The sequence below is a fragment of the Trachinotus anak genome, unplaced genomic scaffold, assembly GCF_046630095.1.
Source record: "Trachinotus anak isolate AG129_WGS33_773 ecotype Australia unplaced genomic scaffold, CSIRO_AGI_Tana_v1 ptg000021l, whole genome shotgun sequence".
In the NCBI taxonomy this organism is placed as follows: domain Eukaryota; kingdom Metazoa; phylum Chordata; class Actinopteri; order Carangiformes; family Carangidae; genus Trachinotus; species Trachinotus anak.
In genome coordinates this window covers 9,768,290-9,781,374 of record NW_027273872.1, presented here as the reverse complement: position 1 = coordinate 9,781,374, position 13,085 = coordinate 9,768,290, and the positions used below count along the sequence as shown (strand labels likewise).

Here is a 13,085-nt window from a genome sequence, read left to right as displayed (position 1 = left end):
GGATGCGTGCATGTTTGGTTTGTGCCACATCCGGACACACTGTTTACAAGCCTCTCTAAACAGGGGAAGCCCACTGGAACAAAAAGAGCCAGTAAAATTGATTATGTAGAATAATAAACACACAAGTCTGCATCGTGTCTGCTGAAAGCTTTTTGGTTAGCCTGTTATTTGACTGAGAAAGATCAGGCTCGATATTCAGGATCCACTTCTACAACTTAGACTAAACGGCCTAAATGATTTACTTGCTAAAATGTGCAAAGTGATTTGGCGAACACGCTTAGTGAAAATCCCCCAAACCTAAATTCTCAGTACTTGAGGGTTTTTAACCCAAACCATTGATCTTCCTGGCCGACAGACGCAGGAAACAAGCACTAGAGGTTACTCTGCTGTGTAGAAACAAGGAGGAAAAACGGCAGCAAAAATGAGCTGTGTTTTGTGTGTTTGACATAAATTGTGCTGTGCAAGACTAAATGGGCCAAACACTGCTAAATGCTCACTGATGTTTACAGCGGCAGCCTTGCCTTATAAAGTGCTTTTCCCAACTCATCTGTCCTTTTAAAGACACTTCAGGAATTTCAGGACGGGTCACATAAATATCAGTCGGATCAGCATGTGAAGTTTATTTGAGGCCTCTGTTTATAAAATCCGGAAATGTGCTGCTTGTACTCCTTAACCCCGGCATTTACCTTTACCCAGTGACAGCTGTGTGTGCCTTTGTGTGTGTGTATGTGTTCTCTAGCATGTACTGAATGTGTATGTGTGTATGCCTGCACACATTTTCCGCATGTTTGGAGTGTGTGAGCACGTGTATTTGTCTTTGTCATCTCTGTGTGTTTGTGTGCGCGCACTTTAAGAGCACATATTATTGCGGTGTTTCAGCTCCGGGAACAGATGTTGGGTATTGTAAATACAGGTGCAAAGAGCGTTCCGGAAGCCCCGGCGAGTAATGAAAACGTTCCTGTGGTTTTGTGATGGTGTAATGCGCGAAGCATTTCACAATTCATCTGAGGACAGCACCGCTGGAGAGCTGCAGCTCGAGCTCACGGGAGTTTGATGCAGCGCTACACAGTGCAACATAGCACAAAACACAGTCCTGATTCCTCCATGTTGAAAGGTGAAGGTGCTGATGGACTTCTTTTGACACACCTTCCTGGAATCTGTGGCTGATGAGCTGCTGAGTCTTGACAGTGGAGCTCTGTGAGTTTTACCTTTTGAAGTCTTCTACCAGAACTTAACCCCCACTTCCTCCCTTATTTTTTTTCACCTCATCACTGGAAGTTAAAGGTCCCATATTGTACAAAGTGAGATTTCCATGTCAGTCTCTTTGATTATAAAGCAGGTCTAGGTTCTATATTAATACTGTGAAAGTATCAAAGCGCTCAGTCCACAGAGAAATGCACACAGCCTGTATTCAGAAACTGTTGAAACCTTAAAACAAGCCGTCAGGACTTCTGTAACATTGTGATGTCACAACAAAGCAGTCACCGTTCTCAGCCGTGCCCCAAGCCCTGCCCACCTGGACCCGCCATCCAACCTTGCAAGATTTGGTTTCTCTGAGCGTTTACCTGAAATCTGCTTTATTTTTATTTGTCACTCAGAAAACAGTCGGACTCACAGACCTGTTGTCTCCAGCACTTCAAAGAGAAGCTGAGAGAAATTACTTGTGGTGTCACTGTAAGTTGAACTAACTTAGAGAATAATGTTTTGTATGTAGAGGTTTGATTCTTTAGTAGAAGGATCCAGGGTCAGCGGAGGTGACCCCTGAAGAGAAGGCCTTGATTTTGGGGAAGGTCTGTTGTGGACCCACATAATTAAGACCATCCCTGTTGAAAAACCACAAATAACCTATCTCCTCCCTTCTCCCTGGTCAGCTTCAGCTCTGTGAAATTAGCTCTTCCCCTTCTTCCATACCTAGTTTGGGTACTAGAGTGATGTTTTGCAAATGTGCATTCTTGTACATTTAGGGGGCCCTCAATTCCCTCTAGATCTCTGGTGAATTCGAAGCATTCTGCAAAGACGAAGTGCAAAAAAGAGAAAGAAAGAGGAAAATGAGTCCACATAAGGTTCAGATTAAATTGTGTTGTGTTGCCTCTTTTTTTTTTTTTTTTTTTTTTCCTCCTCCCTTCCCATCGGATGTTTTCATAACTAAACCAAATGTGTGCTTGGAGTCAGCCAAGAGCAGTCAGGAGAGAGAGAATCCCCAAGGCAAAATGTTAAAGTCACATCGTTGAATCAAGTTTCCACTGCCCTCTGGGTGTCCAGGCTGGACTCAGAGTTCTGCGGCTTCTGAACCCCGTTTCCCCCCTGGTCAGGCCGTTTCTCTGCAAGGCTTTTCATTACTGCTGGCAGAGTGCTAGATTCACTTCAGACAGATTCAGATGATTCGTGGTGAAACATTTATTAAACATTTGTCAGCTGCATTTTTCAGCCTTACTGTTGACCAGACTCTTTAAACTGTCTGTCTATGCTTACTCCAATAAACTATCATCTTACTTTTGGTGCTGGACTGAGAATTAAAATCTTGAAATAAAACTTTAGCAGAAATGTATTGTCTCTGACAAAATTGTTATGGAAAAAGCAAAAAAAGCAAAGGTTTTATGTTGAAAAAAGCACCATACCTAAATCTTGCAGAAGACCTACAATACTTAAACATGCAAAACCTTTTTTTTTGTTGAATTGCATGTATTTTTGAGCAAGTGGTTTTAGGTTTTTACCCTTTTTAGTCCAACAAGCTACACTTGGGGATCTTTCTCAGGTTTTCCTCCCTCTCCCACCGTATTCTCAGCAGTGAAGGAGGTTGCGGCCTCCACCTTCATAGGGCAGGCAGCTGATGGTTTGGGGTTAGTGCAGATGGCGTTGTGGCTGGTGCTTCTCATCTCCCTCCTCACCCCAGCTTCCTTCCACATCCTGTCCTGTCTTGCCTCGTCCCTTCCACTCGGACCAGATGTTTTTGTGCAGCCTAAGCAGCTCCGGTCTGAAGCATTAACGCAGATGAAGAGTTGAAGCGGCAGCCAGGTGGAACGATGGGATGTTTAGACCTCTGGGGATCGAGAGTGAGAAGGAGGGTGGGTGGATGGGGATAGAGAGTGAAAGAGCGAAAGAAAGACATCATACACCGGGGAGCCGGGACTGGGGAACACATTGACCTCAGCTTGGCGTGCTCACAGAAAGCGAACCTGCTTGCATTAATTGTGTTTCTCCTTCTCCTCCTCTTCTTTTCCTCTTTGTCTGTCTGTCCCTTGCCTAATCGGACGGGTCCTGGAAAATATAAACAGGATGCAGTCTTGTCTGATTGTAAATCCCCTCTCGTCTGCTCCCTGGCCCCCAGCCCTGGACCACGTCCGTTCCCCTCCAGCCCTCGCCACCCCAACTCCCGCCCGACATCTCCGCCTCCTTTAGCTCAGAAGAGGAAGCCAATAGTTTATGTGTGTGCGTCTGTGTGGTGTGTGCACATGTGCATCAGGACTGGTTTTATGTCTAATGTACTGTTACCCAACTCCAGGCTTGGAAACGTGGTTGTGGGCTGGTTTTGTAACTACTAATCATTGCCCACATTTAGCATGTAATTCACTCAGAGAAGACCTGTCTTCCCACCTGCAGGGGTTAAATCTGCACAGCTGGATGTAAGCTGATGTACACATGGCGTTTTCTGAGGTGTTGCAGCTCCATTTTCTTTTTCCTTTCTCACTCATTCTACCCAGCCTATTTAGTGACGATTGCAGGCAATATTGCAACCAGACCTACCTGTAAGATTTTCAGATATTCAGTAATGTGTGGGGGAAATTACAAACAGAAAAGCAGTTTCCCTGCGCACTGGACTGATGCTCTGAGTCATGTTTACAGATTTGTGTGATGATCAGAATATTCAGATCTTACTGCTGGTTCTGAGAAACAAGCTGTGGTCAGCAATTAGGTTCAACCCTGAGCCATTTTTAAAGGGGGTGCAACACAGTTTTCCAATATCTGTGGTGATTAAGGCATCTACTGTATGTTGGTTTTTAGCGTTATTTCACTCACGCAGGATTGCATTTGAGTGCAGATGTAATTATTCCATTAGTAAATAAAGCCTAACAGAGCTACAGCTTATGTAATACCCATTTCACAAAAAATTACTCAGAAATGACAGTGGCCTTCTTCATTTATTGTTGAATAGAAGTTCTGTTGTTAATGTTATTGTTACCTATTATTAGCAGGCTATTGGTGTTAGACGGCCACCTGCTTGAGATGCAAATTATTGACTATTATTTGCTATTACAAGGTCTGGACTACTTCCACATTGGGATTTTTACAAGCCCTCTGTATACATTATTACAGTAGATTTATGTAAAAGTTTTGATGCACATTATCACTGTGGGGCCGAATATTTTTGTTGGACAGGTCGGATTTGGCCCAGAGGCCACAGTTTTTTCTCCCACTGTTGTAGAGCCTTAGACTGTGTTCAGATCCACTTTCACACTGTGGGGAAAAAACAGCAAAGATGAATAATGATTAAGGCTTACTTTTTTACTGTGTAAAAAAATGACCTGTGTATTTCTACCACTAGCTTCACAATCAATAAGAGACAAAACCCAGTTATCGCCGCTGTGACAAATTATTTGAGTATTATAAATTCCCTCTTTGTAATATTATGAAGGACTCCGCAATATTTTTAATAAGCCTTCTAATTTATGTAATCTGTGAGGACCAGTCATCCTGGATTGTATTATGTCTCACTGGTTCCTGAAAGAACATGTTGCCACCAACACTATGGTGGATACATCAGTCGTAACACTGTTACATTGTTAATGGGGAAAGCAGCACAGCTGTAGTTGCAGAATTCACTCAAAATGGACCCAGAATCCGAGAGCAAACTAATGTAACATGTCGCATGTTTCTGCAAAGTGTGACCTTTAGCTCCAGCTTCTCCAGCAAATATGCTCATCTCTGATGATTCAGATGATTCAGAGATTATCGTCCACCCAAGGTGTACAAGTTCTCACACTCTGTAACTTTTTAGAGCTTGCATGTTTGACAACCTTTCCTGTAAATCAATGAAACCTTTTTTGTGCCTTCTGCTTGAGATGTGTGTGTTGCACTGTATTTCCGTACTCATTCATCACCTCACCACCTTTGCCCAGACTGTGTCTCCTTCGGATCAGTCTGCAGTGTAGTCTTTTTGCAAGGCTCAACAAAGGCTCATTCTTGATATTGACACGTCAGTGTTTGTTTTGCTGTCTTCTTTTGGTTCAAATGTAGAAGTCTCTAGAGCTGAAGGTATTCAAACTCTAAGCGCTTCAATTACACTTCCCTTCCCTTCGGCCTACTCTCTTTTCTCCAGAATAATGCAGGCCCAATTATTTTCACCGTCAAAAGGGGAATTAGTGTTCATTTTGAGATTTGCATTCGCTGGGCGTGTATCATCACAGCGTGTACAAGCCTGAATGTTTTGAGTACAAAGTTGGACTGAGTGCATGTGGGTTTGGAATGAAAACCCTCAAGCCACAATGACACCAGCGTCTTTAGGCAAACAAACACCACTTTTATATCCTTTATTATGGCTCAACTCACTGTCTTTTGTTTTCTATATGATTCACCTTTTCTGTTGTAGCATCTGAGCCTGAATCTCTTTTATGGAACAGCTGAAACCTGGTTTTTATAAACTTGGTTAAGACTGATGATGTCTTGCCATCTCTTTTAAACCATGGCATGTTCTGTTGTTTTTTTTTTTTTTTTTTTTGTAATTCACTTTCTGAACCTTTGTTCCAGCCTGTGTGAAGTCTGATGGCTCATTGATATATGTATATATAGAATTTTTTTCTTTGTATGCCATAACCTTGTAATTTTTTTCTTCTTCTGATCCACTGAGAGATCTAACATGAGTAAACCCTGTTTCTACAGGTTTGCATGCACTAAGGCGAGCACTAGGAGGTTCCCACCATCCAACAGACGAGCAGCTGGTGGGGACAGTGACGGTCACTCTGCCGGACCTCCAGTGGGCCATGTCTGTTGTGAAGCCCAGCGCCATGAGGGAGGTTGCTATCGATGTTCCCAAGGTATTGGAAACTCTTTATTACTATTCTAGTCAGAAAGCCAGCTACGTAGCTTTGTTTTTAAACTCAGTAAACATTACAAAATGCATTTTCCTTGGTTTAACATTGTTGGAACCTCTGTGCTTTCTTATTACATGAATGGAGCTGTACACACGTGGTAGCATGCAAGTTTGTTTGAAAAATCAGAGTTGTTCCGCACTGCAAACTCTGCCCCTATAGTTCCAGGGCCATTATACAGTCCTACCTCCAGGACAAAGCATTTGGCACCAGGAACTGTCAGAATAACTACATCTAGTCCTGGTTCCTCTGGTTGAAATGCTGGTAAGGTTCCCTGAGTTCCTGAAATGGTTCCTGCAGTGGAAACAGGCCGTAAATGTGAATGAAGGGCTGTCTGCAGTTAGTGTTCAAGGAGCAAAAGGAAAGACATAAAATTGGAAAAATGACAGATAAAGTTCCTCAGTCTTGCCAAAGTTTGTCTGTGTTTTTTATTAAGTCAGCCAAGAGGAGTTAAAGAAATGCAGCTGGTCAAAAGAAGTAAGTTAACAAGAAAAGTTTATTAACACCTTTCAAGAGGAGACATCATTAAGAGGATCACAATAAAAGATTATGATTTAGGGTTCATTATGATTTCATTAGGATCCCCATTAGCCAATGCAGAACAGCAGCTACTCTTCCTGGGGTCCAGACGAAACATCAGGACAAGACAACAGATTAGAAACTTACAGACGAAAAAAGCGTAAGAAATGAAACTCAGAAAAGTATAAAGAAATTACAATAAAAGAGAATGAACTCCAAGAGCCAAAAACACAGGCTGACTTTTAAGTTTTGAGGAGCAAAGTACAGGCCGTGATCAGAAGACCTCAGAGACCTACTGGTGATATAAAGCTGCAAAAACTAATAAAATGTCTGAATTTAATGGGAAGACCATGTTAAGAAATCACGGTTTGTGTTACATAAGCCTTTTTTCAGGATTCTTGCAACAGCATTCTGGACCACAAATAAGACCAGCATCAAATGACCAATACAGAGATGTCCTGGGAAAGCAAGTGGGCTTCAGTTTGGAAGTGGTCCCCAGGCTGTAGGAAAACAGGAAAAAGATATCAAAGATAAAAAAAGAAAAAAAAAGTAAGAACATTTGGTTTGGTTACAACTGGAGCTCAGAGCTACATGTCATAGACCACTCAGGGAAAAAAAAATTCATGCAAGGGGGAAAAAAAAATCATTAAGAGACACATGGACTGTCGAGACCCTCCCCTCACATGCCTGCCTGGTTTATAGCATCATCTTTAATGACACAATCTGTATTGGATCCTGTGTTTATAACCAGCATTAGTTTTGTCTCAGCTGCATTCAACCTTGCAATTGCCCTGAGAGGAAGCAGACTGGTTTACATCACACAGTCTTTGCTTCATTTAATGCACAAAACAAATTTATAACCCAAACACTATCATCACTTATCACCACAAGACAAACTAAAAGCTCATTTACAGCAGCCATGCCTCCCCCTTTCCCCCTTTTAATGCATGTTCAGAAAATCCCTTAACTACTCTTTGGACCAATGACCACCAAATCACCAGCTCTTAAAAGATGGGGTCAGGCTGAGGAAGAGTGGAAATGACCCCGTGGCCATTTTACCCTCTGCTGCAATGAAGATGAATCACTCTGCTCTCAGCAAACTGAGGGAGACGGAGGGAGCGAGGAGGGTGGGGGGTGGGGGGTGAGAGGACAGTGGTGAGACTCCAGGATGTTTTGGAGTTTGCATGTGCAAGACATAACGGACAGGAAGAGGGCTAACATCATCCTCCACCGGTAATTGAAAGCAGATCGGGTCGCTGACGGTTCCTGCCAGCAACCAAAAAAAGAGAAAAAGGAGGAGAAGAAGAAGAAGAAACGTCCTTCCTATCCCCTCACCCCCGCCCGCCTCGCCTGCCCCACCATCCCTTTCCTCTCTGCAACACTCCGCACTGAGCTCACCCAGAGATGTTCAGTCCTTGTGGCCGGTTCCTGGAAACAAGAGAGAGGAGTGAGTTTGAGTTTGGAATTTTTTTTTTTTATCCCCCTAGCACAGCTCAGCTGAAAGGCCAGCCGCAGAGCCCCGGACTTGATTATATCCACATGAGTGCAAACATTTGTTTCTAATCCATTTTATATAAGAAACTTCCAGTGGTGCCGGATGAATACACGCCTCGAGTTCCTCAGAAACGTTCTCAGATCACGTATCTAGAGATTTGAGTTTTACAGATCATGCCTCTCGATTTACATTATATTTACATGTAAATAAATTCAGAATTCATTCTTAATCCTTTGTTTGTTTTGTGACAAGAGATTCATCCTCTTTTTGACATCTTTCTCGTTTAAGCTAGCGTTTTTTTTTTTTTGTTTTTTTTTTAAATAATCATCTTCCACCACTCAGTCTGGCTTTAATATTATCATTTGGCAGCTGTATAACAAGCCCATTTATTCCTCCCTTTAAACCTACTCCTTGTCTTCCTTGAGTTTCTTTTTTTTTTTTTGTCTGAGAAGTCCCCCACACCCTCCTCTCAACCCCATCAAAGGGCCAGAGCCTGAGAGGCCCCTTGTAAAGTTCAGAAAACAACAGTAAAAGATAATAACTGGGTCTCGTACAAAAAGGAAGGGAGGCAATAAGGGGGGAAAAACACAGTGCAGAGAAGTGTGAGTCAAAACATTGCCTTCTAATTCCACAGACGCTTCGTTCGCGACAAAAAAAGCACCTTTCAATTAATGATGCTTTGTATTGTTACTTCTTACAATGACTCCATTAAGTCTACAGAGACTTGAACAAAGAATGCAAAAAAAAAGATGGGGGGGGGGGGATAAGAGTTTACAGTGTTGTATTGCACATCTGCTTTCTTGATGGAAAGAAGTGATTGATTTGTATTCAGATGACTGGTAAGTCGGAGGATGTTGTCAGTAAACTCAGAGGCTGGAGGCCTTTAAATCCCCTAATCCACTAAATGTGGTTCAGATAGCAGGGTTAGATTGTATGTCATTCTAAGCATTGTATGCCTGAGGGGTAGGGTTTGTTGACTGGCCTATATGATGGGATACACCATGAAATGATAGGAATTTGTCTGCTACGTCGTCTACCACATAAACACAAAATGTCATGTCACAAATCATAGAAATGTTTATTGAAGTGTGGTAGACCTGATACATAGCATGTGACAGCCTGTTACACCCATTTACCCATTTGATTACAGACAATGTAAAGTTTGCATAATGATGGACATTTTCCAAAGCTTATAAGTTCTTAAACAGATTCCCTTCAGAGACTGAATTGTTCACTGCTGAGCAGCAACTGTTTTAAACATAGAAATTACATGGATGCCGGCCATGTTTGCAACATAAAGTACAACAATAGCCGACCACTTTCTGACTCTGAAGAAGACGCAGTACACATCAAAACATTAGTGGTGACTATTAAGCTGCTAAAGGGAATCATGCGCTCCAATATTTCATTTGGGTTCAGTGGTTCAGAAGTGCCCCATTGAGCTATTAGTAGCCAACTACTGTACAGCTTACAGTGGCCAACTAGTTGAGTGTTGTTGAATGCACCAGCCACATGGAACTGAATGGAAATTCAAGTATAAGTTAAATCTGAATATTACTAATTATACATTTTTGGAAACAGTCTGCTCAACCTGTCCTAAGTATGTATATAGCCATTGGCAAGGTCATCTCAGCTGAAGATCCAGTAAGTTACTTCATGTCATATCTATAGTCTCATGACAATTGTCCTGAGGTGTCACTCTTTTGGTGAAGACCGTGTGGTATGGTTTAAAGTTCCTAGTGAGTGGGCCATGACTTGTCAATGTCACTATCCATAAAATCCTTGCTTCCGTGGGTTCAGGCACAAAACCTCCTTTTGTCCAGTGTCTCTTCTGTCTCTATTCCACTCGCTTTTCCACGTGTCTTCATTTATCTCTTCACCCATCTTCCCTTGTTCACCTGTTTCCTCCATTTCTCCGTCTATAAGCCTGTTTTACAGTTGCTTTTATCTCACTCCACTCTTTATTTCATTTCATTCCTCTCTGGGCCTTCAAATGAGCGTTCTGGTCCGCTCGTTTGCTTCCAGCCTATCTCCTCATCTCTGCAACACTCTTCTTTCTTTCTCTCTCTTCCTCTCCTCCCCTCCCCTCCCCTCCATCTGTCCTTTCCTCTCTCTGGCTCGGCGCTGTCCATAAATTGTTCGGTATTTACAGTATGTGGCCAGACGCCAGGTTTCCATTAGGTGCTTCGTACCCCGGAGACGGCGCCGGTGGCCTGGGATGTGTTACCTCTGGATGGAGAGCGGAGGGAGGGTGTGGGGGAGGGTGAGCTTGTGAAAGGGAGAAAGAGCAAGAGAAGGAAGTCAAAAAGAGGGGAAGAGAGAGGTAAGCAGCAGTGTTTAAGGGAGAGAGCGAGAGATGGAATGATAGTCAAAGGGTCAAATGAGAGAGGAAAGAAAGAAAAGGGAGTGTGGTGGAGATAAGACAGATAAGAAACAGAGAAATGGGGGAAATGGAGGGTAGGATGAAGATGAAGTGTGCATTTATGCACTTATTGTAAGAAACCTGGTTTCTGAAGTACCCTGAATAGGGCTGCAACTAAGGTTTAATTTGATTGATCTGTTGATTATTTCTAGAGTGATAATTTAACCTATAAAATGCCAGGAAATGATGAGCATGAGTGTGCATCACAAGTTCCCAGAGCTCACAGTGACATCTTCAGATGGCTTTGTTTTTATCCAATCAACAGTCCAGGACCCAAAGACATTCAGTTTATAATGATACAGCAAACCAGCAAATCCTCACATTTCATAACCTGGAACCAGGACGTTACACATTTTTACTCAATAAACAACTTATACAGTTAAACAATCAACAATATTAATGGTGATTTATTTTCCTTTGATCAAACAATCAATTAATGACCAAATCATTTCAGCATTAAAACCTGTATTCACTAAACCTGGTTTAATTGATCTGGGCATTAGAGAAACCTGGTTTTCAGCGACATTTTTCCTGGTTGTATGCACATGATGAGCTCTGATATGATGTGTACATGACAAGGACTTGAGACATCACTAAAAACAAAAAGCAAAATGTGATGCCTACATTACCCACAAAGCAATTCAGTCACTGACAGTTTGGTTGAAAATTCAGGCTTTGCTATTAGCGCCCATTGTAGCGTCGAGCTGCTTGCCTCAAGGAGAGATGAGGAGCGGGCTACGGAAATCTAGTAAACTCACATGTTTCAAACTCCTCAGATTTCTATTCCTTTTCCAACTTCAGCCCCAGCCAGTGCTGACTCAAGTGACATCACTTGAGGCAATTTATCAGACTTTGTGCACCTCCTTCTGGAAACACAAAATACTTTATTTAACTATGTCCTATTCCCCAGGGCCAGTAAACAGGAAAAACTAGTGGAGTTTTGTTTAAAGTAATTAAGTAATAAGGTTCCGAAAAATAAAATAAGAGATTAGAAGGAGAGAAGAGAAATCTGATTATTGACCTGCTGCATGTACACACACTTTACAGTAACCATGCGACTATATGGTACAACTTCCTGCATAACCTCATTTCTCTGGTAACCTGGTTTCTTGTGCATGTAAATGTAATCAGAGAGATAGAGCCAAGTGCGGGAAGAAAGAACAGGGGTGCATTAGACTGAGGTAAGACAGTAAAGATGGGGAGAAAGAGAAGGAATAAGGGTAGATAAAGTTAGTTATAGAGGATGATGAAAAGAGGTATGGAAGGATCAGAACTGAAGAAGTGAGGATGGGAGGGAGGAGAGGCTGGGTAACAAAGAAGGAGACAGGAAGGATGAGTAAGAGGGATTTGGATGAGAGTTTCCCCTCCTTATCTGCTTTATCTCCTCCGGTTGTTCACTGCCCGACCACCCCCCCTCCTTCCCTTCCTCCCTCCTTCCATCTGTCAGACAGATAGCTATTGGCTGACTCCCTCTGTTGTTGCTCCCTCCGCCCAGAGTCTCCCTGATTCAACCCGAGCCCCCACTTCCTCCATCTCCTTCCAAATATGCTTTTATATTTCACTCCTCTCCTCTCCCACCCCGACCCTTCGTCATCAGTCTGGAAGAACTTGCAGTTCTCTGCAATTTACCCGAACATCAGTGACATCAGTGTGCAATCAGAGTTTGTTTGGCCTGTTGCATTTATTGTTGGCGATGTGTTCATGTTTAAGATGTCCCAGATTACAACTGTATGATGTTTCAGAAGAACAGGAGTGACTTGGAGCAGACACTCCTTATTACCAGCTTGTATAATATATATGATGCCTTTTGTTTCATCACAAGTTATTGTGGGATTGATTAATACCACTGAACCTGATGCAGTTCATTTAATCTGACTGGGCAGCACAGTGGTGCAGGGGTTAGCACTGTCACCTCAAAGAAAGAAGGTTCTGGGTTCAGACTTGCTGGCCTGTCCTTCTGGAGTTGCATGTTCTCTTCTGGGTAGAGAAGAGGTGTGAATGTGAGTGTGAATGGTTTTTTGTCTCTATACCAGCCCTGTGATAGACATCGTGTCCAGGGTGTACCCCGCCCTCGCCCAATGTCAGCTGGGATTGGCTCCAGCCCCCCTGCAACCTTAAAATGATTCTTCTTCTTCTTCTAAATCTTCTACTAATAATATGTTCTTTTTCTTCTTCTTCTGTGTCGTCTTTTACTTAATCCACTGCTGCTTCTTTTTCCGACACCACTTCTACTTGTTTTACCACTTCTTCTGTTCTATCACTACTTTCTTTGGCTCTTCCTCTTCTCCTTCTTCTGGTGCTACTCCTACTACTAACTACTAACTCAAATAACTATTATTTGTTATTATTTCTCTGAACTCTCTGGTCAAATTGCTTTCTCAAAGCATAATAAATGCCTTACAGAAATACTTGCCATTTTCTGTGTTTGCTTAAAAACAACTTGTGTTCTGCAGCTTGAGTCAAACACATGTATGTAAAATCAGCCTTAAAAAGCCCCTTAGGTTAAAACTCTGAATACTACATGCCAAAGCCTTATGCTGCGTTTATATAAAACTGCCAAGGT

At 42.4% G+C, this 13,085-nt stretch overlaps 1 protein-coding gene across 2 annotated transcripts in view; it reads left to right on the top strand.

The window, feature by feature from the left end:
* afg2a (AFG2 AAA ATPase homolog A) overlaps positions 1-13,085 on the top strand; it is a 115,237-nt gene that overhangs the window by 13,717 nt on the left and 88,435 nt on the right. For both annotated transcript variants that reach the window (XM_071458192.1, XM_071458191.1), the window contains exon 11: positions 5,878-6,032. In XM_071458192.1, the coding sequence (XP_071314293.1) occupies positions 5,878-6,032 (155 nt within the window). The remainder of the gene's footprint in view (positions 1-5,877; positions 6,033-13,085) is intronic.